A 25881-nucleotide genomic window follows, 5' to 3' on the forward strand; every position below is an offset into this window, starting at 1 on the left:
TTTAATCCTTTCAGCTGGCAATTTTCCTTCAATTACTTGACAGCAAGCTTAACTAAATACAGTGGAGAATATTTCTATTTCTCATATATAGCATGAATGTTTATTTTTGAAGTGTGTAATCTTCATTATAGGACCGAAAGAATGTGGCTAGACTACTTGACTTCTTCTATCTTCTAGATGCGGAGTAACCATTTTAATTGGATATTTGATTGATTGAATCAACATTAATTCCAATTAATTGTAGTTTGTTGGCTTCCAGTTAAAAATGTTATTTCTTATGTTGATACTAGCATGATGCACGTCTAATGTTAATATTCTGCATGTTAAAATATCTCGTATCCTCCCTTTCATTGGAAGTCCCAAAATAAAAAAAAATCTCTACTGTATTTACTTTCTGCAACAATTGTTGGTCAATTTCACTTACGTAACTGTTGCTAAAGCAGACATGTACATTTAATATTAACCCCACTTCTTTGCAATGGAAATTATGTAACAAAATGCCCAAGCCTTTTGTTGAACCCAAGACAGCTTTATATTGGATATCAGCCCTGGAAAGGTTAGTAGGCATCTACTGGTGCATGTTATTTATCTGTCAAAGCAGGAATTACAGGTCTCTGTAGTAAAGGCAGAAATGTGAACTTTCTGGGCTGACAAACGTAAGGATTTTCTGATGTGTTGATCTTTTTTTTTCTTGTTTCTCTCTTTCTTATGCTAAGCAGCCTGGGGAGAAGTTGGCAGGAATCCAAGGGCAATGGCTGACTGGTACCCTCACTTGCTCCATTATTTTCCTCATGTCTATGACAAAAGTCCCCCCAATAAGCACAGATGTTATGAAAAGAGAAAACTGGAAAGATATTTCCAAATATAAAGAGCTGTGGGGAGAGCTGGTACCTCCAAATCCCACCCCTGACTGCCCCCTCCCCTCCCCTCCCACTCCACCCCTTCCAGGGGTCTCCATGCAACCCATTTTGGATACGAGGTAAGTGCAGGGCCTGTGCGGAGGCTCGGGGAAGGGGAAAAACGGAAAGTTCCAGAAGGCCAGAAATGGGCCTGTTTTTGGCCTCCAGAGCCTGGGGGATGCAATTTTTGCCCTCCCAGAGGCTCAAGGAAAGCCCCCGGAGCCTGGGGAAGGCGAAAACACCCCCACTCCCTTGCCATGCCCACCATGGCCACGCCCACCCAGCAACCGGGCAGAGAACCCGCTGCTGAAATTTTTGAAGCCCACCCCTGACCAGATTTGTTTAGCAAAAGAAGTCGTCTCCATCTCACATTTCCAAAATTTGAGTGTTTTGAGAAATGTGTGGAAGCTCACCCAAAATGTAGGCAGTCAAGAAGTCTTTATTAAAGTAAAATTCTTTGCATTTAGCTTGGTGAGTTCATGAACACATCCCTACAAATACCTTGGCAACTGTATGGAAGTGGATTGCCATCGCCTTCTGCTGGAATGCTTTTCCCACTGCCAAGTCTAGTTTAAATGTGCAGAAATGGGACATCACAACGCAGTCTCTTTTTTAAACATTTGACAAACAGTATTAACCTTGAGAGCTGGTTCAGAAGGACATCATGATTGATCACAGTGAAAGCCACAGAAAGATCAAGGAAGGCAGGATGGATGCATTGTCCCATTCTAGTCCCACTAAAGCTTATCTACAAATGCAATCAATGCCACCTCTGTACTGTACCACAGTCTGAAACCTGAGTGGAAAGAATCCGGATAACCCATTTCCTCCAGGGCCCCTCTGCAAATGCCAACCGTCTTCTTTATTAACGTTACACAAAACCTTACAAACACATCTCATCTGAGTCTTGTCACTGTGAAGGGAATAATCAGTGTTGCTTCTCATAAAAAATTTGGGCTGCATGTAAAATATATAAATAGTACCTATTGCTAAAAATCCCATAATAATGTTAAAAGTTTAGGATCTTATGGGGCAGCATCGCTAGCTGTCCAGAGCAGCAATGGAGCCCATTGGACACACCTGGTTTAGTTGTAAATGTCATTTCCTTTTGTTTATAATAACAAGCTTTTTTTTTCCAGAAACATTTTATGAATTGATTAATTTAAAACCTGTTTTGCAGATGAAGTAAATAATTTGGGCACACCAGTGTATCTGCTTTCAAAGGTACACCATTTAATTACTACATTGGCTAGATGAAGCTGCATAGCTTCATCTAACTGGAGAAACATAATGTTCTTTTGTAAAAAATAAAATGAAATAAAATCCTTGACATTGGAAAATTAAGCAACAAATAGTTCTAAAATATATTAATTTTCTTGGCAGCACTGGTTATTTTATTCCAGAAAGTTTGATGCTAGCATATGATAAAAGCAGATGAGTTAAGATAATATTATTGAAGATTTATTATTGTCAGAGGGCAAGTTGCTGTCTATAGTGCATTGTTGATCTAGCATGTAATAATTCATAACCAGCATTGAATGACTGGAAAACTTCAGCCAGGTTGAACCAGCTACTGTAAATGCGGATGCTTGAGAATTGTGGAACAGTGTGTGGTATGTGCCCAACCATTGTGGTTTGCAAAACTTAGCTTATATTTGCAAACTTAGTGTATGTTGTGTAAAGTCAGGCAGCTGAGGCTTAGTCACTAAATCATGGTTAGGTGCATTGTATCTTAGGTTTATGTGTGAATATGCTTTTATTGGGAAATGCTAACACAGACCTTTGGGGAAATGTTTCATTCATTCATTCTTTCATTCATTCATATAGTTGTAGCTCATTTAACTCTGTTGATCATCATAGATGTTGTATTTCATTTCAGGCAGTCCTTGTTTAGTGACTGTCTTGTATAGTGACCATCTGCAGTTATGGTGGTGATGAAAAAGTAACTTTGTGACTAATCATCACATTTATGATCTTCACAAGTCCGTAAAGCAAAGGAAAGCTGAAATAAGATCCTAAGCACACTCACGGTCTCCCTTAGTAACTGCTTTGCTTAATGATTGCTGGTCTCAGGTGAGGGTGTTAAATAAGAGCTATCTGAACATTTGCCATGAACGTCCATCCAGCTTTTAGCAATGCCTGAGTGGTTGTAGCCTAATGAGTACAGAAAAGACTGATTGTATACTTCCTCCTTTGCACAATGTGAGCGAACAGGCCAGCACCTGTTTTGGAAGGGCAAGAACAGATGGTGGTGGTGCCCTCAACTCATCTCTATCCTATGGGAAGGCAGCCTCCACCTGAGCTTTCTCGCTCTGCAGCAAACATAGTTTTTTTTCTCTCCCTATGCTGGCCCAAGCAAGGCATTTTCCAGGGCGCTGCTCTGGAGAGTCCAAGCAAGGGTTCAATACAGCCAATCTGCCCAGAACTGAATTGAAACTTTAAGCCACACCTCTGGTGCTGACTATCTTCAGTTTTTTTTCAATTCAGCTAGCCCAGTGGAAGCGCTTTTGAGTTTCTCTTCAATTCTACAGATTGCTTGGACTCGTGGGAGGCGCGTGGGTCGGAGTGCCGACACCAGCGCTGTCGCAGCACCTCTGCGGCAGTAGGGACCCCCTCTGAAGATTCCGTTGCTGCCGTCCGAACTTTGCAGAAGCTGGCATTCGGCACGGTTCTTCAGGGCTCCTATCTAGTTCTGGTGGCCATTTTGGGCTGCATGAATGGTGCGGCGTCCATTTTGGGAAACTGGAAATTCCGGCCACCATTTTGTTTAGCGTTTCGCTTTCTGAGCACATTGCCACAGCTGCCTGGTTGCCTGACTCGTTGCAGGTCGCCGCGTGGAGGCTCTTTGTCCTTGGGCCCTCTTCCAGAACTTTCTCCAGGCAAGCTGGCAAGGCTGCCCGGGAAGCCATCAGAGGCAGCAAACCCTATTCTAGGCCAGGACCCAAACAGGGATCAGGCCCGGATAGGGATGCCATCCATCGCCAGAAGGCCTTAGAGAAGCACTTTTCCAAGGCTCAGCAGCTGGCCCAAACCTCCCAGTTGGTGTCTCCAGTGGAGCTCCCCACGGGGTTCAACCAGATCAGGGGCAGCCTGTCTCTGATAGTGATGAGGAGGGCCAGGAGTTCTCTCCCACTGCTTCCCTTGCCATGGCAGCTTCTACAGGTCCATCATTGGCTGACCAGGCCGATCTCTTTTCCTGTCCTTCACACCTAGAGGAAGGACCAGTTCCCGTGGGCCTCTTGGCGCCTCAGCAACCGGCCTGACCCATTTCAGGGGTTTGACCTGTCGAGGACCAAGGACCCTAAGCTTTCAGCAGAGATGCAAGAGGTCATTAACAGGGCTATATCCCAGGGCATAGAGGCGGGCATGCTGCAGCAGAGCAAGCGCTCGCACAAGACCCGACATCTCTAGCCCCAAGATACCCCTAGAGAGGAGTCTTTGACCCAGCATTCTCAGTCTCCACATTTCTCTCTGGCCAGCAAGGATTCTGACTGGGAGGAGGAGGACATCCTATGTAGGCCGGAGCTTGAGTTTTCAGGGGACGAAAGTGTTGCCTCCAAAAAGCCTGTCTTTTCGGGTTTATTTAAGCTTGCCAACTTCAAAACCATCTTGATCAGGCAACTAACGATCCAGATGACCTATCTGGGGACCTCTTTGAGGAGCCTGTGTCAGCCCAAGAGATAGTGCCAGTTCTCAAGCTTTTTCTGAATGTGGTTCAAAAGCAATGGGCGCAACCGGCCACTCTTGCAACTCCCAGTAGCAACGATAAGAAGTTGTACACGGTAGATGCCAGTCTGGAAGACTTGATTAAATTACCTCCCATTGATCCTCTTGTGGCAGTTCTTACCTCATCCTCTGTACTCCCCCCTGATTTACTGGAGGGACTCAAGGCAGAGGACAAGAAAACAGAGAACGCCTGCCATAAAGTGCATCAGTCAGCTGCTTGGGTGATTAAAACGTCCGCCTCTGCGTCCTTCCTTTCTATGGCTGCCCTTCTCTGGTTGAGACAGTTGCTCACCAAGCTGCTGGCTGGAGATAACAAACTAAGGCAGGATGTCAATAAGATTATGGCGGCCACTGAGTATACAGCTGACGCCACCCTGAGCGCTGCCAAGTTTGCATCCAGGGCCTTGGCGTCCAATGTCACTACCCGTCGCCTCTTGTGGCTCAGACACTGGAACTGATATGCGTTCCAAGTGGAAGCTTGTTTCTGCCCCCTTTAAAGGGGACAAGCTTTTCAGGGAGGTCCTGGACCCGGTCCTTGTAGAAAACAAGGACAAAAAGAAGGTAATGCCATCAGTCACCAAGAAATCTGACTGGAAGTGCGCCAACTCTTACAGGAGGCAGCCCTTTCGGAACACAGAGCCTTCCACCAGCTCTGCTTCTTTCCATCGGCCATACTCACAGCAGGCTGACAGGTCCCAGGACCGTCAACCATTTCACGACAGAGGTCGCCAGCAGAATTTCTCCAGGCGTTTCCGACCTTTTAAAAGATATAAGTGACCAGCACTGAACAGCTCCTATAGGAGGGCCCCTGCAGTTGTTCCACGCCCAATGGGAGCAGATCACGTCGGACCAATGGGTCCTACAGACAATCCACTTGGGTCTGACCTTAGAATTTATCTCCCCTCCCCCCAACACTTCATCCGTTGTCCCACTCTCTCGTGTCCCATCAAAAGGGCTCTCATGGAACAGGAGATCAAGCATCTCAGGGACATCAGAGCCATAGAACCGGTTCCACCAGGTCAGGAAGGAACAGGTTTTACTCCATTCTGTTCCTAGTCCCCAAAGGCTCCAGGGGGGTGGAGGGGAAACCTAGATCTAAAAAGATTAAATTATCACATAACTTACCGGAGATTCAAGATGCAGTCCCTGCAGTCCATCCTGGGATGCATCAGGCCAGGAGACATCTTAACCTCCATAGATCTCAAAGAGGCCTAGTTCCACATCCCCATTCGCAAAGCTCACTGCACGTTCCTGAGGTTTGTTTATGCCGACCGCCACTACCAGTACCAGGCCTTGCCGTTCGGCCTGTCATTGGCCCCCAGGATGTTCCTTGCAGCAGTGGCAGCCTTCCTCAGATTTCATCCAGCACGGCTCCATTGTTACCTAGACGACGTCCTCATCCAGTCGTCATCGCCACAGCAGACGATTCAAGACCTGAGGTACACCTGAAGGTCCTTCAGGACCACGGCTTCTCCGTAAATTTGGAGAAAAGTCATCTTCAACCAACGACCAAGTTGTAACATTTGGGCGCCATCATCGACACCATCACCTGCCAGGTCTTCCTGTCCCCGGAGCGGGTAGCGAGCCTCAAAGAAGGGGTCCTACAGGTGCAGCAGTCCCCTCACGCCAAGGTCGTGCAGTGGTCGCAACTCCTGGGGAAGATGATATTGTGCCTGTCCATCATTCCGTGATCAAGACTCCATTCTCGTCCCTTGCAGTGGCTCCTGCTGCCCTACCAGAGGGCCAGTGAGAGCAGCTTGACGAGGTTGGTGCTGGTCTCCCCGAAGGTATGTCGATCTCTCAAATGGTGGCTGTCTCCAGCCCTGGAGCCAGCCCATCTCACCATCACGATGGATGCCAACCTTTACGGCTGGGGAGCCCACCTCTGCAATCAACTTGCGCAGGGCAGGTGGTCTTCAGCCGAAGCCTCTCACAGCATCAATTGGCTGGAGCTGAGAGCAGTCAGATTGGCCCTCATCCATTTCCGCCTCAACGTACAGGGACATCATGTGAGAGTGCTAACAGACAATGTAGCGACAAAGGCGCACATCAACCGCCAAGGGGGCACTCGCTCCAGATCCCTAATAACAGAAGCCGATGCCCTGGGTCGGTGGGCGAAGAAACATCTCCAATCGATACAGGCGGAGCACATATCCGGAGTAAGGAACATCCAGGCAGACTGACCGAGCAGGGCCATGGTCGACCACTCGGAGTGGCGACTACATCCACATCTATTCCAACGCCTGTCCCAGAGGTTCGGCTGTCCGCTGGTCGACCTGTTTGCCACCCCGGCCAACATGCACCTTCCCAGTTTCTTCACGAGGTTTCACGATCCGCAAGCTGAGGGAGTCAATGCCTTGCACTGCCCATGGATGCAGGGACTGTTGTATGCGTTCCCGACATTGCCTCTCCTTCCCAGAGTCATCCGGAAGATCCTGTCAGAGGAAGCAGAGGTCTTGCTTGTGGCACTGTTCTGGCCCAGGAGAATCTGGTTTGCCGATCTGGTGAGTCTCTCCATCGACCCTCCTTGGTGGATCCCTCCGCACAAGATTTCTCTCAGCCAGGGGCCCCTTCAACATCCAGAGCCCCAGTGGCTACAGCTGGCTGTCTGGCACTTGAGACGGATCTCCTGAGCAGGGGCAGTCTCTCTACTAAAGTCATCCACACCATCCAGGCGTCCAGGCGGCCCTCCATGACCCGGTTCTATGACGCCACCTGGAGGTCGTTTGACACTTGGTGCACCTCTCATGACGTCTCAGCAACTTCGGCCACGATTCCCATCATCTTGGACTTCTTGCAAGATGGACTTGACAAAGGCCTGGCGCCCAACACTCTACGATGTCAGGTGGCCCCAATTTCCACAATACTTGCTCCTGATGAACACTCCTCCCTTGGGTGTCATCCTACTATCTGTAGCTTTCTAAGGGGCGCAACCAATCTGAGGCCTCTGGTGGTCCACAGATACCCCTTATGGGGCCTCAACGTTGTCCTCTGCACCTTGATCATTCCTCCGTTTGAACCACTTCAGTCAGCCAGTCTTAAACATTTGACCTTTAAGATCGCCTTTTTGATCACCATCACTTCTGTGCAGCCTATCTCAGAGCCGGCAGCCCTATCGGTTCTGGAGGACTTGTGTTTGATACAACAGGACAGGGTGGTCCTCAGGCTGGACCCAACATTCATCCCTAAGGTCAACTTCTGGTTTCACCGGTCGCAGGAGATCATTCTCCCGGATTTTTGTTCGTATCCAAGGCACCCAAGTGTTGGCACATGCTCGATGTCCGTAGGATGCTCCACAAATATGTCATGCACACGGCTGTGTTTCATCGTTCCAAATCGCTCTTCGTTTCTTTCCAACCGGCCTCCCAGGGCCTCAAGGTTTCCTCCTCTACTATCAGACGGTGGTTGAGAGCCTGCATTACCCTCGCTCATGTTCTGCAATCTAAACCTGTACCTAGCCACATCACAGCACATTCTACTAGGAGTGCCGCCACCACGGCAGCCTGGGCGACATAGGCGCCGATCAAGGAGATTTGCAGGGCAGCTACTTGGACTTCACTATCTCTGTTTGTTTGGAATTACAAGTTGGACAAGTTTGCCTCGGCGGAAGGGGCTTTTGGGAGGCGAGTTCTTCAGGGCATTCATACCAGCGGAGAGAGACCCTGAACGCGACTGCTTCCCGCTCTAGTGACATTTAGCTTGGGTATGTCCCTTGCTTGGACTCTCCAGAGCAGCGCCCTGGAAAATGACCATTGTCTTACCTGAAGGGTCATTTTCAGGGTGCTGTGAAGGAGAGTCCAACCCCACCCCGGGGTCTAGTTCCAATGTTTTCCGGGCAGACTTCTGCAGTTCCAGTTGGATTGGTTCTTAAGTTGGATATGGTTCATTGACTTATTCTTGAACTTCTCAGCACACAACAGTTCCACACCCTCATTGAAAAAAATCTGAAGATAGTCAGCACCAGAGGCAAGGCTTAAAGTTTCAATTCAGTTCTGGGCAGATTGGCTATATTTAACCCTTGCTTGGACTCTCCTTTGCAGCGCCCTGAAAACGACCCTTCAGGTAAGACAATGGTCAATCTAGTTTGCTTTCTGCCTTTTAGATCTTCCTCACAGATCTTTCTGACCAAGTTGGTTGGTGGGTGCTCCATTGAGCCTTCTCTTCTCGATCTCTGCCTTCGAGAGCTGCCTCACTTTGGACCATGGTCTGTTTCAGAGGTGAAATCCAGCAGGTTCTGACAGGTTCTGGAGAACCGGTAGCGGAAATTTTGATTAGTTCGGAGAACTGGTAAATACCACCTCTGACTGGCCCCGTCCCCATCTATCCTCTGCCTCCCGAGTCCCAACTGATTGGGAGGGAATGGAGATTTTACAGTATCCTTCCCCTGCCATGCCCACCAAGCCACGCCCACCAAGCCATGCCCACCAAGCCACACCCACAGAACCAGTAATAAAAAAATTTGAATCCCACCACTGGTCTGTTTTCTTTTTAAAAACAGGTTCAACAAAGGAGCAATGGAATGCTTGCCATAGTTTTACTTTTAATTGGAGAAGCCAATAACAGCTCTGCTTGGCCAGAGAAGAGTTTCCCCTTTTAGTCCCAATGACAGCTGGAAGAATTATCTTTTTTAACCAGTTCTTAAAAGACCAGCGACCAGACCTTACTTTCTAGGCCAGGGTGAAAAGGGAATAGAAACGGGGAAATCCACCAGTTGGGGCCCAAATTAATAGCTGTCCAGTCAGGAAACCTGACCATCACTGTGACTTAAGTCAGTAGCCCCCAACCTTTTGGTCACCAGGGACCAGTTTCACGGAGATAAATTCTTCGGGGAGGGGGTGTGGTTTCTGGCATGCTGTGGCCCGGGTCTTGTCCACAGACTGGGGGTTGGGGTTCACCTGATTTAACTTGTAAAAGGAGTTGAAATCCAAACATTCCCTTATTCCATTTCCAGCTGGTTTATGCACAGGAAGCAGGAGAAGTTAAAAAGCTTTTCTGCCCAAAAGCCCAAAGTATCCAGTTACATAAAATGTCCATGGTATGCAGTCATTATTCAAAAATACCAAATACTGCCAGTTGCTGATTTATCTCTGAAACAGGCTAACATTGTTTGTTTTGAGATGTCTTTTTTTGGGGGGGGGGGTGTTACTCTTCAGCTGTGAGCAGCAGCGAATAAGTCATCCAGCACCGTTCTTGGAATTCATTATTTAGAAATAGATTTCAGCTTTGCCTCATTGCTAGGAGTCTGAAATTCTCATCTGTTTTGTCAGCTACACATAAAACCTCTTTGGAATGGAATATATACTCCTTCGTGGTTGATGGACACATCTGCATAGTTCCCTTGGCAACAGTGCGAGAGTGGTTTATCACTGGCTTTTTCTGAGATGCTGATAGAAGACAACAAAGCTCAGAAAGCACCGAGGACCCGACAGTTTTCTGAGATAGTTTGCCAGCTTCCCAATCTAGCCCACAATCTTGGGATTGACAGGTGAATCTCATTCAGGTATTTATTAGATCCAACCTTGCATGCTATTTTGAGATCAGGCAAAGTTGGCTACATGCTACAATAGTGTTCCCATAAGCAACTCTTTGGAAGGAAGGGTGATTGTTGTCTTAAAATGTTGTCTTCTCTGCTAAGCTTGTTAGGGGACAGCAGGGTCAAAAAAAAATTCCTTCCTTTCCTTTAAACTGGAGTAGTGGGGTAATTGGTGATCTGTGTGAGATAAAGCACCTGGAGGTCCTTTAAGTGCAGAGAGTCAGGGAGATGAAGCAAGTTTTGGCACCCCATGGTTTCCCATTTGTTGTTAGGTGAGAAGTCGTGTTCGACCCATTGTGACCCCATGGACAACGTTCCTCCAGGCCTTCCTGTCCTCTACCATCCTCTGGAGTCCATTTAAGCTCACGCCTGCTGCTTCAGTGACTCCATCCAGCTACCTCATTCTCTGTCGTCCCCTTCTTCTTTTGCCCTCAACATATATGTATTGCTGCATGAGCTCTGCTGGTTTCCAGCTCTTTTCCAGGTGCAATTCAAGATGCAGGTTATCACCTTTAACGTCCTGTATGAGATGGAATCAGCTTCTTTGTGGGACTACCTCTTCCAGGGGGTACCGGTTCACTCCATTTGGTTGGATAGGGTGGACACACTCCAGGTCCCTTCTAAATATCAACTAGGAGCACCTAGAAGCACGTCTTCTCAGGGGCGGACCCTGCCTTGTGGAACATCCTCCCCTCCTGAGATCTGGTAGGCCCCCACTCTTCTCTCCTAGAAGGGGTTCACAAGCTGGTTTTCCCCCCAGGGTGAGGTGGAACCTGTTCTATTCGGTAGAACCAGGGTGGGTAAGAACTGAGGTGAGGCGAGAGGTGTGTTCCTATCGGTTCACCCCGGTTCGGCCGAGTAGGTAGTGACTCATCCTGCTATGCCCCTGAACCAGTTCTATCGGCAGCAGTGCTATCTTAATTTTCGGTTCTGCACATGCGCAGAATTTTTTGTGCACCAAACCGGCAGTAATGCCAGCAGTAACCCACCCTGGGTGAGGCAGAGGCACATTAACTCTATTTAATAGTGCAGCAGCTAACAGACAACAAACAACTTTGGAACTGGGCAACAACAACAACATTCTGTCAGGCTGCTATTTATATATGGCAGCTGTCAATGACTTAGCCAATGGTGCGGGTTTATTATTCCCGCCATCTCAGCTGTCATGGCTCAGCCAATGGGAGAAGTTTTCGCGTGCGTGCTTAACGGCAGCATGTCCTCGGGATGCAACAGAACCCAGGGATTGTGAAGTTTACTTATTGGGGAGTGCCTTTTTAGGATACAAGGTGTTGGGTTTTTGGGATGCTAGTTTTTATTATTCCTTTTATGTTTCAATCATAAAAGCTGCCCAGAGTTAGGTTAGATATAGTGAGACTTTTAAACGAGAACATGAATAAGTAAGTATGTGTAAATTTGTAAGAGAGTCAGTGAACAGGCAAGGAGAAATAAAGGTGTGTGAAGGCATTTTTGAATCCTCACTTCTGCAGCCACTTTTTCATTTTGTTTCCCTTTTGAAAATGATTGTGAAGCCCTGAAATTAATTATTCCATTTCTGGCATATAGTATATAATTGAAAAGGCTTTATCTTGTGCATATGCTGCAGGGTGGGTCTCTGTGCTTTGAAAGCCTTAAGACCGGGGCGGGTTCCGTCAAGCACTACTGCCGGCTTGCTCGAGTGCACACTGCGCGTGCCGCTCTCACATTGCAATTAAAATTGTTCTGTGCATGCGCAGAACTCAAAAACAAGATGGCCACGCTTACGGCGCTGCACGGAGAACCGGTTTGGGAGCGTAGCAGGCCTGGGTTACTGCTGGTTCCAGCAACCCAGGCTGCCAAACCACTACCGATTTGGCCGAACTGATCTGAACTGGTAGGACGCACCACTACTTAAGACCTTATTTCTTTTTTCTTTTTCATGTAATATTGGTAGGATATGGCTCTCATACCAGTCCCTTTTTGCCAACTCCTGTAAATTTATCTGCTGGCTGTATTTTGGTTTTTCTTGGCACACAGTTTCAGACAACAAGTAGATGGCAGCCAAGAGATACAAAAAAAAAAATTCTTTCATTGCTGCCCTTTCGTTGACCAATAATCACAAACTTTTTGTTTTTGTATTAAGTTTGCCAGTTAAAGATATAATGGGAAATAGAAACCAGAGGTTTTGATGTACTGGATGATGTTGATCAAGACAGGAAATTCATTTGAGAAAGTTACCAATCACGACCCTTGATATGTTGCAGGTTGTATAAGCAGCAATGCAACAAGAAGCTGTTCTGTATGTCTGTTAAAGACACACTATGGCAGTGATGGCGAACCTGTGGCACGCGGAGCCATTTGTCAGGCCACGCGAGGCGCTGTCCTGTCAGCTGGCCAACGCGCATGTGCACGCTGGCCAGCTGAGTTCACCCTTTTTTAAAGCCATTTTTCGCCCTCCCCAGGCTTCAGAGGCTTTATAGGAGCCTGGGGAGGGTGGAAAGAGCCCTCCCCCCCAGAGGCCCTCCGGAGGCTTCATGAGCTTCCCTGAAGCCTCTAGAGTGCAAAAAACCAGCCCTACGGGCAAACCAGAAATTCACGAACGGACTTCCGGTTTGCTCAGAGGTTCATTTTGACTGCTCCGGAGGCTTCAGGGAAGTGTCCTGAAGGTCCCTGAAGCCTTCGGAGCGCTCAAAAACAGTTTCCGAGCAAACCGGAAGTCACCTCCGGTTTGCTCGGAGGGTCATTTTGACTGCTCCAGAGGCTTCAGGGAAGCCTTCTGAAGGTCCCTGAAGCCTCCGGAGGGCTTCTGGGTGGGCGGGGGAGGCTGTTTTCGCCCTTCCCAGGCTCCTACAAAGCCTCTGGAGCCTGGGGAGGGTGAAAAAAGCATGCAAAAAATGGGGGGCCACGCTTATAGTGTGCTCATGCACAGTGGGGGGTCGCATATTGCATTCTGGTACGGCACGCCCGCATACAACCCCCCTGCGCTCCCCCCACTTATGGCATGCGAGCCAAAAAAGGTTCGCCGTCGCTGCACTATGGTAACAGCAAGATTTAAAGTGGCGAGGCTGGCTTCTGGATGTCTGAATGTAGTTTTTGAATGTGTTAATAAGTAGTTTGGGACTTTTCCTAGTTCAAACCACCAAATATCACTAGCAGAAAATTTGCAGACATAAACAGACCTAAGCTTCCAACAGTAAAATGAACTCCCCCCAAGCATTTTTACTTCAAGAAAACAAGTCAGCTTAAGAGAGGCAAAGTCAGACAGTTTTACTATTTTGCTGGATAGACAAATTTAAATTTTCTCTTTATTTCTTGATGGATTTCCTGGAAGAATGCTTGATTTGTGTCAAGATTATGGACTTCACTTATTTTTATGTATTTATTTTACTTATATTATGCCTTTATTATTGTTGTAAATAATTCAAGGTGGCAAACACGCACAATATGGCAAGCTTGTAAGAAACTTATTCACCTGTGACAAAGCCTATTTTGTGACTATTATTTTAATATTCCCACTATTAAAAAAAATAATCCCAGAAAGTTTTAAGAGCTGTGTAATATCAGGGGAAAATGTTCTATCTTACCTTTTATTTTTTTGGCTAGTTTTTGATAGCAAAATGCACTTTCCTCCCTCTTTTGGTTTAAGAAGAGGAATATAAAAATGTGATCTATTTACTCTGAAGTGGTACAGACTGTTCTCTCATTTTAATTTGGTGCATGAGCAATCTGGACATGAAATGTTTCACCAAAGAAGCTGGCATTTTTGTTAATCGGAAAGGACAGTTTTTGATCAGAGTTAAGAATGTGCTTTCCACATGCACAAATAGGTGGAGAAGTAGTTTAGAACATCAATAAAGGAGAATATTTGCAGCTCAGGGTTGAAATGAGGAGTCCTTGGTTTTCTCTGCAAACGTTTCATTACCCAAACTAGGTAACATCATCAGGACTAGTACTGATGATGTTACCTAGTTAGGGTTAGGTATTGAAATGTCTGCAAGAAAACAAGCAAACTCAGAGTACACCAAGGACCCCTCATAGTTTAGTTTTCTTCAGTGGTGGGATTCAAATAATTTAACAACCAGTTCTCTGTCCTAATGATCGGCTGGGTAGTTGGGGCTCGGTGGTCATGTGATTGGGTGGGCGTGGCCAACTCAACGTCACTCATTCAGTCGATGGGCTCTTCGCCTTAGCTGTTACAATATAATAAGGGTTAAGCGGAGAGGCAGTTTCTGTAAGTAGGGCAATAAAGATTAGGCTAGAAACAACACCAGAATGTTTCCTTCCTGTCTTTCTTATAGGATTAGCCCTGTAAAGTGGAAAAAAACAAAATGAGACTTCTCCCAACAACCCGTTCTCCGAACTGCTTAGAAAGTTAACAACCGGTTCTCCCGAATAGGTGCGAATTGGCTGAATCCCACCACTGATTCTTGTGCGAAGCATCTTTCAATGGGTTTTTTTGCTCTTTAAAGCTCCTCTCCTTGAAGTCTGACAGTTGGGAGACACACAGTGGGCTGAGTTGTTCAAGAGCGCAGTCTGCGTTGGATTTATGATATGCTCAAAACTCACAAAATTGTAGCCGGGGGAAATTTGGACATGGGTGACTGGTGGATACGCACCCACACCGGAGGTTGTACTTTGCGAAAGTGAGCATCTCAGTAAGAGAAGGAGATTCAGCGCTGCTCTCTTGTAACAGAAAGGCTGTGAAGGGGTGTCCAGGCTTGCAAATGGACATCCTGAAAGGTCTACAAAATACAGGTTGGTTACCAAAAAGTGCCGGGTCTGTGCTCTATATGCACCCAGGGATTAGAATGTAGTACTCTGGTGTTCTCCAGTGACTGTCATTCTTACTAAATGTGTGACTTGCTGATGAGTGGATCAAAAATATATCTCCTCCCCATAGATTTGGCTGTTTTTGGTTCCTAGCTTCGTAATCTTCACAAGTTTCTTTGCCACTCCTTTTCAGAATTTTTTTTTTGGGGTGGGGAGTGGGGAAGGAATTGCTGCTCTCTTTTGTTTACAAGATGTGCCTGACTGTGTATTTTGTTTCTCCTTTCCAGCTGCTCCAATCCACAGATGCAGAAGATGGCTTAGCAACAGACCAACCTTCTCCCATGCTGGGGTCCCTCTGTGCCCGGCAGTTGGACTGATGTGAACCTTTTGTTTTGGGGGATCGGAGAAGCTTGTTCCCAAAGCCATTCTTCCCTAATTCATGAGCCAGCAGGATGTGGTCGCCGTCCTTTCAGAACGCCTTCTCATAGCTGCGTACAAAGGGCAAGTGGATAATGTGGTGCAGCTTATCAACAAGGGTGCCAAGGTAGCTGTTACCAAGGTAACAAGAGAGAGGGGAAAAAAAACTCCTTACAAATTCACTGAGAGCTAACCTCACTCCCAAAGTATTTTTTTTCCCCTCTGTGATAAATGTCTTCTGGCTTTTGAAAGTGTAACTGTTCCAGACACCAGTATGGATGAATGTGTGTGTGGTTTTTTTTCTTTTTTCTTTTCATTCTGCAGTTGCATTTAGGTGTCAAATGATTTTCCTTCTCTTCTGCTGTTTTTTTCCCCCCTCCAAAAGGGGAAGAAGGAAAAAGCTTCGGCTAATAATGTGCAGAGTTTTCAAAGCAGATTTTGCATTTGTGCTGGCAAGATGAATTGCTGTGAAGTGGAGGGGTGGGGGGAAAATTGAACCACAGACCTTTGGGCTTCCTGAGACAGGCTAAATGGAGGTAAATACACTTTAAAAGGAGGAAAGCATTTTGGGGGGAACAAGCAAGTGCTACGTCATGTATTCCGTATTTTCAAATGGCTGAGAACATGTTGAGTGCTTCTAGTGTATTGTACGTTGTGGCCATTCGACTAATTTTTCCAAGTAAAGATTTTAAAGCAGCGAATTCGACTTACAAAACCTTGAAGTAGTCCATTGAGTGATTCCAAGCGCCATCAACATTTAGCTTTAGATAATATTTTTTTGCAACCATGAAGCTTAAAAATGGGGGAATGCTAAATAAAAAAAGCCTCCAACCCCCCAATTGTCTCCATCTCTAGGGAGAAAGATTTATTCCTCTGAGATTGTTCAAAGAGACAGAATTTAGGAGCGATTCCTCGCTGACTCTATTCTGCCAGGGTCTCATCCTGTAAACTGGGACAAGTAGCTGTGATCTGACTTAATTGCCAGGTTTCTGTGCTTCCACTCCAGGTACCACAATGATCAGGGAAAGATAGAAGAGGAATGCAGAGTTGCACATTAATTTCTTCCTCTGGGCAAAATAATACTGTTATTTAGATCTGGGAACCACATTCTGACAATGTTGACAGTCTTAATGCCCTAAAAAAAGTCAGAGAAGAACTGATGGTACTTCCAGAATAACTCACTTATCTCTAAATTTAAAAATAAATGGCTTCCACTATCTGCTAGTGAAGCTCCCATAAAAAGATAAGAAATTATTTTTTTCTCTCCTTGTGTTTCTTTTCCTTCCTTCCTTCCTTCCTTCCTTCCTTCCTTCCTTCCTTCCTTCCTTTATGTATGTGTATTCTGCTTCTTTTGATAATTTCTTGGCTCTGGTGCATCACAGCTCAGATTTGTAGACATTAAAGTAGGAGGTGTATATCTGAAAAAGAAAAGCCAGAAGGCAAAACAAACAAAAATGTGTTTATATTCCTCGGAATTAAATAAATAACCTTACCAGTAAGCGATGATTGACTGCAACTCATTGTTAAGTGAACATGTATAGCAGTATGTCTAGTTTACCTTGGAATAAAGTACTGTATCGAAATGACATTGTAAATGAAAGTTGGGGGGGAGCCTGTCTCAGTTTAGGAAAATAAAACGAACTGTATGGTGGATCAAGAATCTGTTTTCAGACATAATGTATCAGAGACCTTTGAAATAACTCACTAAACATTTTTTTGTATTTGGTTCGGTTGAAATTTTAAAATTAACTTTTGAAACCTTCAGTTTCCTGGAATTGTTTGGAATAATGGCTGGAGGCTGGCACAGACACTTTTGCATTTGTTGGTTTCGCTGCAGTTAGCTTTATATTTCAATAACAACCAGTTACGGTAATTTTAAGATGTGCAGGGCATAATTTATACCTATTACAAGAGTCAAGGTGCCAACTTACCCAATCACCATAGTTGCAAAGCTGGAAAATAAAGGGCAGAACAGTTGATTCCATCAATATTTGGCAGGGGATGCCATGTATGGTGAAAACAGGTAATTGTTGTAGTCCTGTTTTAAAACAGGACAATCTTTTAGAAGTTCTGCTTCATGTGCTATTCAGCTCAGTACCTCGACTTACAACCACAATTGGGCTGGAACCTAAGTTGCTGAGCAAAGCAGTTGTTAAGTGAGATGTCACACGAGTGCTTTGCTCAATGACTGCAATTTCCAGCACAACTGTTTTCGATTGTTTAGTGATTGGGTTTCTAAAAAGATGGAGTCCCAAGTAAGGAGTGCAAGGAGTGTCAGGGGGGTTGGGGAGACCCTAGGAGGCTCCGATCAGGAGCTGAAAATCCTCCATGCTTTTCAGGCCTTGAATTGAGAGACACTTGTGCGTGGCCTGTGCCACTTCGCTAAAGCAGGGGTCCCCAACATCTGGTTTGTGGATTGGCACTGGACTGCGGCATGCTAGAAACTGGGCTGCGCAAACAAGCAAAGCCCCATCCATGGGATGCAGACAGCACACCCCTTCCAGTCTGTGGAAACCTCTCTCCGCGAACCGGTCCCTGGTGCCCAAAAGATTGGAAATTATTTTATTTTATTTTGTTGGTGATCTGAATGGCAGTTTTGTAACAAGCTACCATATTTTTTTGCTGAATCTGAAAACGTTTTGTTTCTGTGGGAGTGAATTCAATTTGCAGGGAGTTCTTTGTTTACTTTCCATGAAAGCAGCCAAATGGCCTTTTATAAATAGGATGATTCCAGAAACAAGGGAGATTTTCCATACAATTCATATAAATAAAAACAACATTACATTTTATTTGGTACGTTTTATTAAGTATTGGAATAAAGCATCTTGAACCCAAGATATATCAGATACATTTCTAAGAGAATTTCATTAGACTTTTTCATTCTTTAAATGGCAAACTCCTGCTCTTCTAACCAGTTCCTTTTAAAACTGGCCTAGGAAAGAACATAAGAATTGGCCTGCTGTATCAGGTCAAGGTCCATTTTACTCCAGCATTTTTATTCTTACAGTGGCCAAATCAGTTCCTTCTAGAGTGCTCCTGAACAGGAGAGGGAGACATCTTTTGCTGCTGATATTCTCTTGCAATTCTGACCCCAAATCGTTCAATGAATTTCCATGGCTGAGAGCAGTCTTGAACCTGGATCTCCCCAGTCCTAACCCAACACCATAACCACCACAACATCAACAAGCCTTTGGCCATCCCCGTATCTTGGCAGTAAAGAATCCCTCAAGTTGGTTATATGCTGGGTGAAGAAGTACAGTAATCCTTGACTTACAGCCATTCATTTAGAGTTAAAAAGGCACTAAAATAGTGACTTACAACTGGTCCTCACATTTGCAACTGTTATAGCATCCCTACAGTCATGTAATCAAAATTCAGATGCTTGACAACAGGCATATATGGTATCTATGGTGGTTGCAGTATCCTGGGGTTATGTGATCATTAGTTACAACCTTCCTGGCTGACTTCCAACAAGCAAAGTCAATGGAGGAAGCTGGATTTGCTTAAAAACCATGTGATTCACTTAACGGCAACATTTGCTTAACCATGGCAAAAAAAGGTTATAAAATCGGATATGTCTCACTCAACAACCTCCTTGCTTAGTAGCAGAAATTCTGGCTTTCAATTGAGGATTGCCTGTAATTCCTTTTGTAAGGTTGCCAGGTCTGCTTCCAAAAAATAGCAGACAAGCTGAAGAAGTGTGGGGAAAGACGAGGCTTGACACACTGAGGAACGTCCAACTCTATTTTATTTGAATTAACTACAACGAGCAATACAGGAGAGAATCGCCCGTTCCTTAGCCTGACAGCTATTTATACAAAGAGCTGTCAGGCCGAGGAACCAATCAGGAGAGCAGATCAGCCCGCCTTCAGCCATGCCGCGCCTGATTGGCTAAGGCGCAGCATGGCTGTTGCTGGCTGACAACAGGGGGAATCCCCGGTCGTAAGTCGGGGAGGAAAGGAATATAACACTCCTTCCCCCCTAGCGAGGACGCATGCGTAACAGTGGAGCATGCGTAGTCGCTAAGATAGGCTGGGCGGCGTACCAGGAGGTAAGCAGCCACCCTCGTGGGCCAGTCGCCCTTGTCCATTCGTCCAAGGGCGTCCTTGGCCGAGCGGACAGCGCGTTCCGCCCGGCCATTGCTGGCCGGATGATAGGGAGCGACTGGGGCGTGCCGGATGCCCTGGGTGGCCAGGAATTCCTGGAACACGGTGGACGCAAACTGAGGCCCATTGTCCGACACAACGACGTCTGGCAAGCCGTGGGTGGCAAACAGGCGCGTTAATGCTCGGACAGTGGCCTCAGCTGTGGTGGAGGTCATGAGGATGAGCTCCACCCAGCGCGAGTAAGCGTCCACCACAACCAGGAAAACCTGGCCTCGGAAGGGCCCGGCGAAATCCAGGTGGAGGCGTGACCATGGGCCGCGAGGAATCTCCCACTCCCGCGGCGGGGCCGCCGGAGGCGCTGGACGGGAGACCTGGCAGGTCGAGCACCTGGCAACCCAGGTAGCTATCTCGTCGTCCAGATGGGGCCACCAAACATAGCTGCGCGCCAGCGCCTTCATGCGCGCTATGCCAGGGTGGCCCTCATGGAGGCGAGACAGCACCTGTTCGCGCAGTGTGGGTGGAATGATCACCCTGTCCCCCCACAGGAGGCACCCACTGTGAAGGGACAGCTCTAGCTGCCTGGCCTTGTAGGGGCGGTGGTCGTCGGACACCGGCCCCCCAGGCCACCCCCGCAGAACCCAGGTCATCACCTGGGAGAGGGTGGGGTCGGCCAGAGATGCTGCCGCCACATCGCCCGCAGAGAGCGGCAAGGCGAGGTCTGCAATGGCCAAAACAGACAGGCAAGGCACTGTCTGAGGGTCGGAGACAGGCAAGGGGCAGCGGCTGAGGGCATCAGCGTGCCCAAGCTGCTTGCCAGGGCGGTAGACCAGGGCATACGAGTATGTCGCTAGGAACTCCACCCAGCGTGTCATCCGGGGTGACAGAATGGGGGGAGTCGGACGGTCACCGGCCAGAAGCCCAAGGAGCGGCTTGTGGTCAGTGAAGAGCGTGAAATGCCGTCCGTAGAGGTACTCGTGGAACTTTTTAACCCCGGACACGGCAGCCAGAGCCTCCTTGTCGATCTGGCTGTAATTTCTCTCCGCTGGAGAGAGTGTCCGGGAATAAAAAGCTATGGGGGCTTCCGAGCCGTTGGGGAGGACGTGGCTCAGGACAGCCCCCAAACCCACGGGGGAGGCGTCACACGCTAGAGTCAGGGGCATCCTGTCACTATATTGGACTAGGACTGCCTCTGACGTCAGCATGTCTTTGATAGCCGCGAACGCATGCGCTTCGCGGCTGCCCCAGCGCCAGGCCGCCGATCGGTCGAGCAACCGATGCAGCGGCTCGGCTAGTGACGCCTTGTGCGGCAAAAATGGCGCGTAGAAATTTAAAAGCCCTAAGAACGACTGCAGCTCCGCCTTAGAGGCGGGGGTGGGGGCGTTCTTAATGGCTGCGACTTTCGCAGGGGTGGGGTGGATTCCGTGGGCGTCTATGGAGAAGCCGAGGAAGTCCACTTTAGGCACAGCAAATGAGCATTTGCTGCGCTTCAATTTGAGACCTGCGCCCCTAAAACGGTCGAGGACCTTCCCCAGTACTTCGAGGAGTCCTGAGCGGCTGGATGCAGCGATCAGGACATTGTCGAAATAGGGTACAACGCCAGGGAGCCCATGGAGCAATCGCTCCATGAGGCTCTGGAAGATCCCCGGGGCCACGGAAACGCCGAATTGGAGGCGGCGGCAACGGAAAGCCCCTCGGTGGGTGACGATAGTCTGCGCAGCCGCCGCTTCGTCATCCACCGGGAGCTGCTGGTAGGCCTGCGCCATATCCAGTTTCGCGAAAATACAGCCCTGCCCCAGGGAGTGGAGCAGGTGCTGTACGACAGGGACTGGATAGGGGTTTGCCTGAAGGGCCAAATTGATGGTGGATTTAAAATCGGCGCAGAGGCGTATGGAGCCGTCGGCCTTCACAGGGACCACTATTGGGGTCTCCCAACGCGAGTAGTCAACAGGCTCCAATACGCCCTGCGCCAGCAAGCGGTCAATCTCCTCATCAACTTTGGCCCTTAAGGCAAAAGGCACCCTGCGGGCCTTCAGCCTAATGGGAGCAACCTGGGGATCTAAGTTAAGAGAGATGGGGGTGCCCTTGTATAGTCCCAGCTGGCCGTCAAAAACGTCCGCGTAGGCGGAGATGACAGCAGCTACGTCAGGGGGCGTGTCTGAGATGGAGTGCACCCCCTGCACTGAGAGACCAAGGGCGGGGAACCAATCCAGCCCCAGTAATGCGGGGAGGGCTTCTCAACTACTAGGACTGGCAGGCAACCCGAAAACCCCCCGTATTCAACCCGGACCGTATAGCAGCCTAGGGTTGGGATAAGTGACCCTTGATAGTCTCTTAGGGCCACGGGGCTGGCAGTCAATTGGCGTTTAAGGACGCCGGGGCAAAGTTTGTTAAAGTCAGCCCAGGCAATTATGGAGCGGGACGAGCCGGAGTCCACCTCCATTTCGCAAGGCGCGCCCTCAATGAGGACTGCCGCCTTGATCCTGTCCGCACCTGCGGAGGCCTGGTAGATCGCCTCAGCAGGGGCGGCTGCTGGGCCTGGCTCCACGGCGTAGCAGCTGGCTCTCGTGCGCGGCTGGCGGCGGGGCTGCTGCGGTCCTGCTGTCATCTGCTGGCCCGTGGCTCCTTGGGGTGGTGGTGGAGGCAGCACAGCCCGGCAAACTTGGGCCAAGTGCCCCTTCTTTGAACACCGGCGGCAGATGGACGCCCGGAATGGGCAGGTTGACCGGTCGTGGCTGCCCCCGCAGCCAAGGCAGGCTGTCGAAGCCTGGCGCGGAGGTCGCGGATTGCGGCGTCTCTGTAGGTCTGCCAGGCGAGCCACGAGCTCTTCCTCCTCTTCAGCCGGGCTCGGCATGGGCACCAGCTGATCAATGAGGCAGGTGCGCGCTGGGGAAGATGGAAACGGGTGGCGGTCCATCTCAGCGGCGGATTGTTCGGACAACTCCACCGCCTGTGCCTCAGCGACCGCCTCGGCCAAGGTGACTTCTGGCCGAGCCAGGAGACGCCTCCTCAGCCGGCGGTCCTTGACTCCGCTGACAAATTGTTCCACCAGGTTGTCCTCCAAGTCCGGGAACTCGCAGGGTATCGCTGTGGTCCGCAAGGACTGGAGGAACTGGCTGACGTCTTCGTGCGGCTTCTGGACGCACTGACGGAATGCGTACCACCGGGCAATTTTCGATGGGGTCGGGGCGTAATGTCCCTTCAGCTTGGCCATCAGCGTATCCCAGTCGAGATCGTGGACGGGTAAAGGGGCTGCCAACGCCCGAGCGGCGTTGAACATCGGGGTTCCACAGCTACTGAGGAAGAAACTGCACTTTTCCTCCATCGGAATACCCCTTTTCCCGTTGGCTCGCAGGAAGCACTCGAAGCGCTCCAAAAATCCCGTCCATCCTTCTCCGTCGGTTCTGAAAGGAGCGAACGGGGGAAGCGAAGACATAGCGGCTTGAAGTTGTGCGGCTCGGGGAGCGAACTCAAGCGGCTGTATATAGAGGTCGGGCTCCGTCAGGGTCGTCGCCTCAGAAGGATCCCACCTTCGTCGCCAGTGAAGAAGTGTGGGGAAAGACGAGGCTTGACACACTGAGGAACGTCCAACTCTATTTTATTTGAATTAACTACAACGAGCAATACAGGAGAGAATCGCCCGTTCCTTAGCCTGACAGCTATTTATACAAAGAGCTGTCAGGCCGAGGAACCAATCAGGAGAGCAGATCAGCCCGCCTTCAGCCATGCCGCGCCTGATTGGCTAAGGCGCAGCATGGCTGTTGCTGGCTGACAACAGGGGGAATCCCCGGTCGTAAGTCGGGGAGGAAAGGAATATAACACAAGCTATTTGGGGGGGGGGGGGTTAAGTAGTAAAAAAATTTAAATTTTTTTTACAATTAAATTATATATTTTCTTACAAACATTTTAACACGTATTAAAATAATCACTTCAAAACTTTACTTAAAATTCAAAACATCAAATATATTATAATAATATGTAAAATATTAAATTGCATTTTACTTTGCTGTCGGGTGTATTTTTTATTTGACTGAGCAGCTTTGATCAATTCTTTGTGTTTAAGGAATAATTCTTTAATTTTATATACTTTTATTAAATGTCTTGTGAAACAATTGAGTATGATTAATAATTTTTTCGGAGAATCGAGTTCAATGGATATTCGATCTTTGTCTCATTCTAACTTATGAAAAAAAAAAGACAACACGCGATTCTCCTATCCTTATTCTCTTGGACTGTACAGCTTTAGATTACGTACCATTTCATCATAAAGCTTTTCAATAAAAAAAAAATGTCCACTATTTTGTGAAAAAAAATAGTGAACATAATGTGAAAAAAGAGGACTGTCCGCTCAAATAGTGGACACCTGGCTACCCTATCCTTTTGGTCTGTTCAAATCAGCTTCACTGAATGACCTAAAGACCAGTCCTGACGTTTCGAGAGGGAGGAAAATTCCCTATCTGCAGTCTCCATGCTATGCATGACTTTATATAATTCAATTATTTTCCTTTTATTATCTCCTTTTTTTCTAACCTAATGGTTCCACCTAATCTAAGCTTCCTTCTAAGGAAAGTGTTTGAGCCCCCTGCCCTCAAAAGTACACACAGTTCTGCCCTACCGTGGAAGTCTTTGTCCATCGGTGCAGATGGCTAAACCAACCTCACCCTCCCTACCCCCAAAGATCAAATCATCTTTGTAAGACATTGACTTTAAACAGAAGAGTCTGGGAAGTGAATTTATAATATGTGTCTGTAGGAGAGGGGCGCAATGCCAAGCTGGTAGGAAAAGAAAAGAAAACAAAAAAGACTTTATAACCTACGACCTCTGCTGGAAGAAATCTGTCAGCGCTGGTGACAGAATGGTATCCTTTGCCATAACTGAGGCAAGGAGAAAACTAAGAAAGGTCATGTTACATTCTCTTAGTGTGAAATGCCTGAGGAGTTTTGGGAATTGCTGGAAAACCAGTGCTGTCGGCATCAGCTACCTGGGATTGCCTCCTCACACCTGAGAGCTTCATTTGGTTGTAATGCCACACTTTTGGATACAGCATTTTGTATTATGCGAACCAAGTCTTGGATCCCCTCCGAAGTTTGTATTCAAGGAGCAATTGGAAATGTTCACATCTCTTCAGAACAAATTTCAGTTGATCGTAATGTTGAAACTTTGCATAAACTTAATAGCTTGTTTTCCCAAACTCTGGGAAAGACTAACCATAACTAAGAGTTTAACATAATTGAAAGCTGATCCTTAAGGAGAATTTGGAAGGGCATAAGGACTCACTGGAGAAGGACCTAATGCTGGGAAAGATTGAGGGCAAAAGAAGAAGGGGATGACGGAGAATGAGAGAGCTGGATAGAGTCACCGAAGCAGTCGGTGTGAGCTTAAATGGACTCCAGAGGATGGTAGAGGACAGAAAGGCCTGGAGGAACATTGTCCATTGGGTCATGACGGGTCGGACACGACTGCGCAACTAAGAACAATAAGGTTTCCCCCATGTAATGGTATCACATATTTTCATCTCAAAGTCCTATATATTGGTAGTCTGGGACTCTCAGACTTTCCGAAATTGAAGGCATACAGCAGAATTGTACCAAAGTTGGAGAAGGCTAGTTTAGCGTTATGACCAGACTTTTGACAAACCAGAACATCTTCCAAACTTTATTGCCTTTGGAGCGGGTGATACATACAAGTTGCCATCCTATAGCACACTTTCATTGAAGTCCAATAACACTTAGTGGACATTCTGAACAAATATAGGTAGTCCTCGACTTACGACCATTCATTCACTGACTTCAAAATTAGGACAGTGCTGAACAAAGGGAATTACAACCCGCACCCAAAATTACGGTTGTTGCAGTGCTCTGTCATCGTGTTAAAAATTAGGCGGCTTGGTAGTGTGTCCACTCTTATTACTGTGGGGGTGCTGCAACTCTCCCCAGCCGCCCCATCTATCTCTACCTCTCTCTAGGCTGCCCTGCACAGTGGCACTTGCCCACAGTGTTGTGGGTCTGAAGTAGAGACCTGGGTCCTTCAGCAGTCTCAATTAGCTGCCACCACCTTAGGCCTTGACTTTAGCGCTAGTGCTTCTGCCATTGAGAAATGCCACCTATCTTCCCCCTGATGTAGACCACCCCATACAGCAACACTCTGTAGCAGTGCTGAGGCTGGGCCTGAAGTAGAGGCCTGGCAATTGCCACTATTGCAACCTTTGCATTAGCCTTGTGTGTGATAAATCTTGCAGTCTCCTCATGAAGAGCAGTTGTCTGGAGCACTTGTGGGTGATCTCATTCTTCTTATATGGAGAGGAATGACTCTCCATCTCTTCATTCTGCCACAGTTGTCAGCTCTCCTTTTCACAGAGTTTACACTATTTCTTCCCGGAAGTCCCATAATAGTCTTGGTGATGGAGATGCCAGCTTTATCTTCGCCTGGAGCACCCTGGCACCATCTCCAACAGCAC

At 47.7% G+C, this 25881-nt stretch overlaps 1 protein-coding gene across 10 annotated transcripts in view; it reads left to right on the forward strand.

Annotated features, from left to right (window-relative positions):
* The window catches only part of ANKRD6 (ankyrin repeat domain 6), a 113841-nt gene that overhangs the window by 45514 nt on the left and 42446 nt on the right, over positions 1-25881 (forward strand). For 9 of the 10 annotated variants that reach the window (XM_081941465.1, XM_081941462.1, XM_081941464.1 and 6 more), the window contains exon 2: positions 15192-15463. Coding sequence is in view for 2 of the 10 variants with exons in the window: in XM_081941468.1 (XP_081797594.1) it covers positions 15344-15463 (120 nt within the window). In the remaining 8 variants the exon portion in view is untranslated. Of the gene's footprint in view, positions 1-9973; positions 10126-15191; positions 15464-25881 lie in introns of those variants that run through there. The other variant, XM_081941463.1, reaches the window with a different exon arrangement.

The sequence above is a fragment of the Natrix helvetica genome (assembly GCF_964273705.1).
Source record: "Natrix helvetica genome assembly, chromosome: 2".
Taxonomy (NCBI): Eukaryota; Metazoa; Chordata; class Lepidosauria; order Squamata; family Natricidae; genus Natrix; species Natrix helvetica.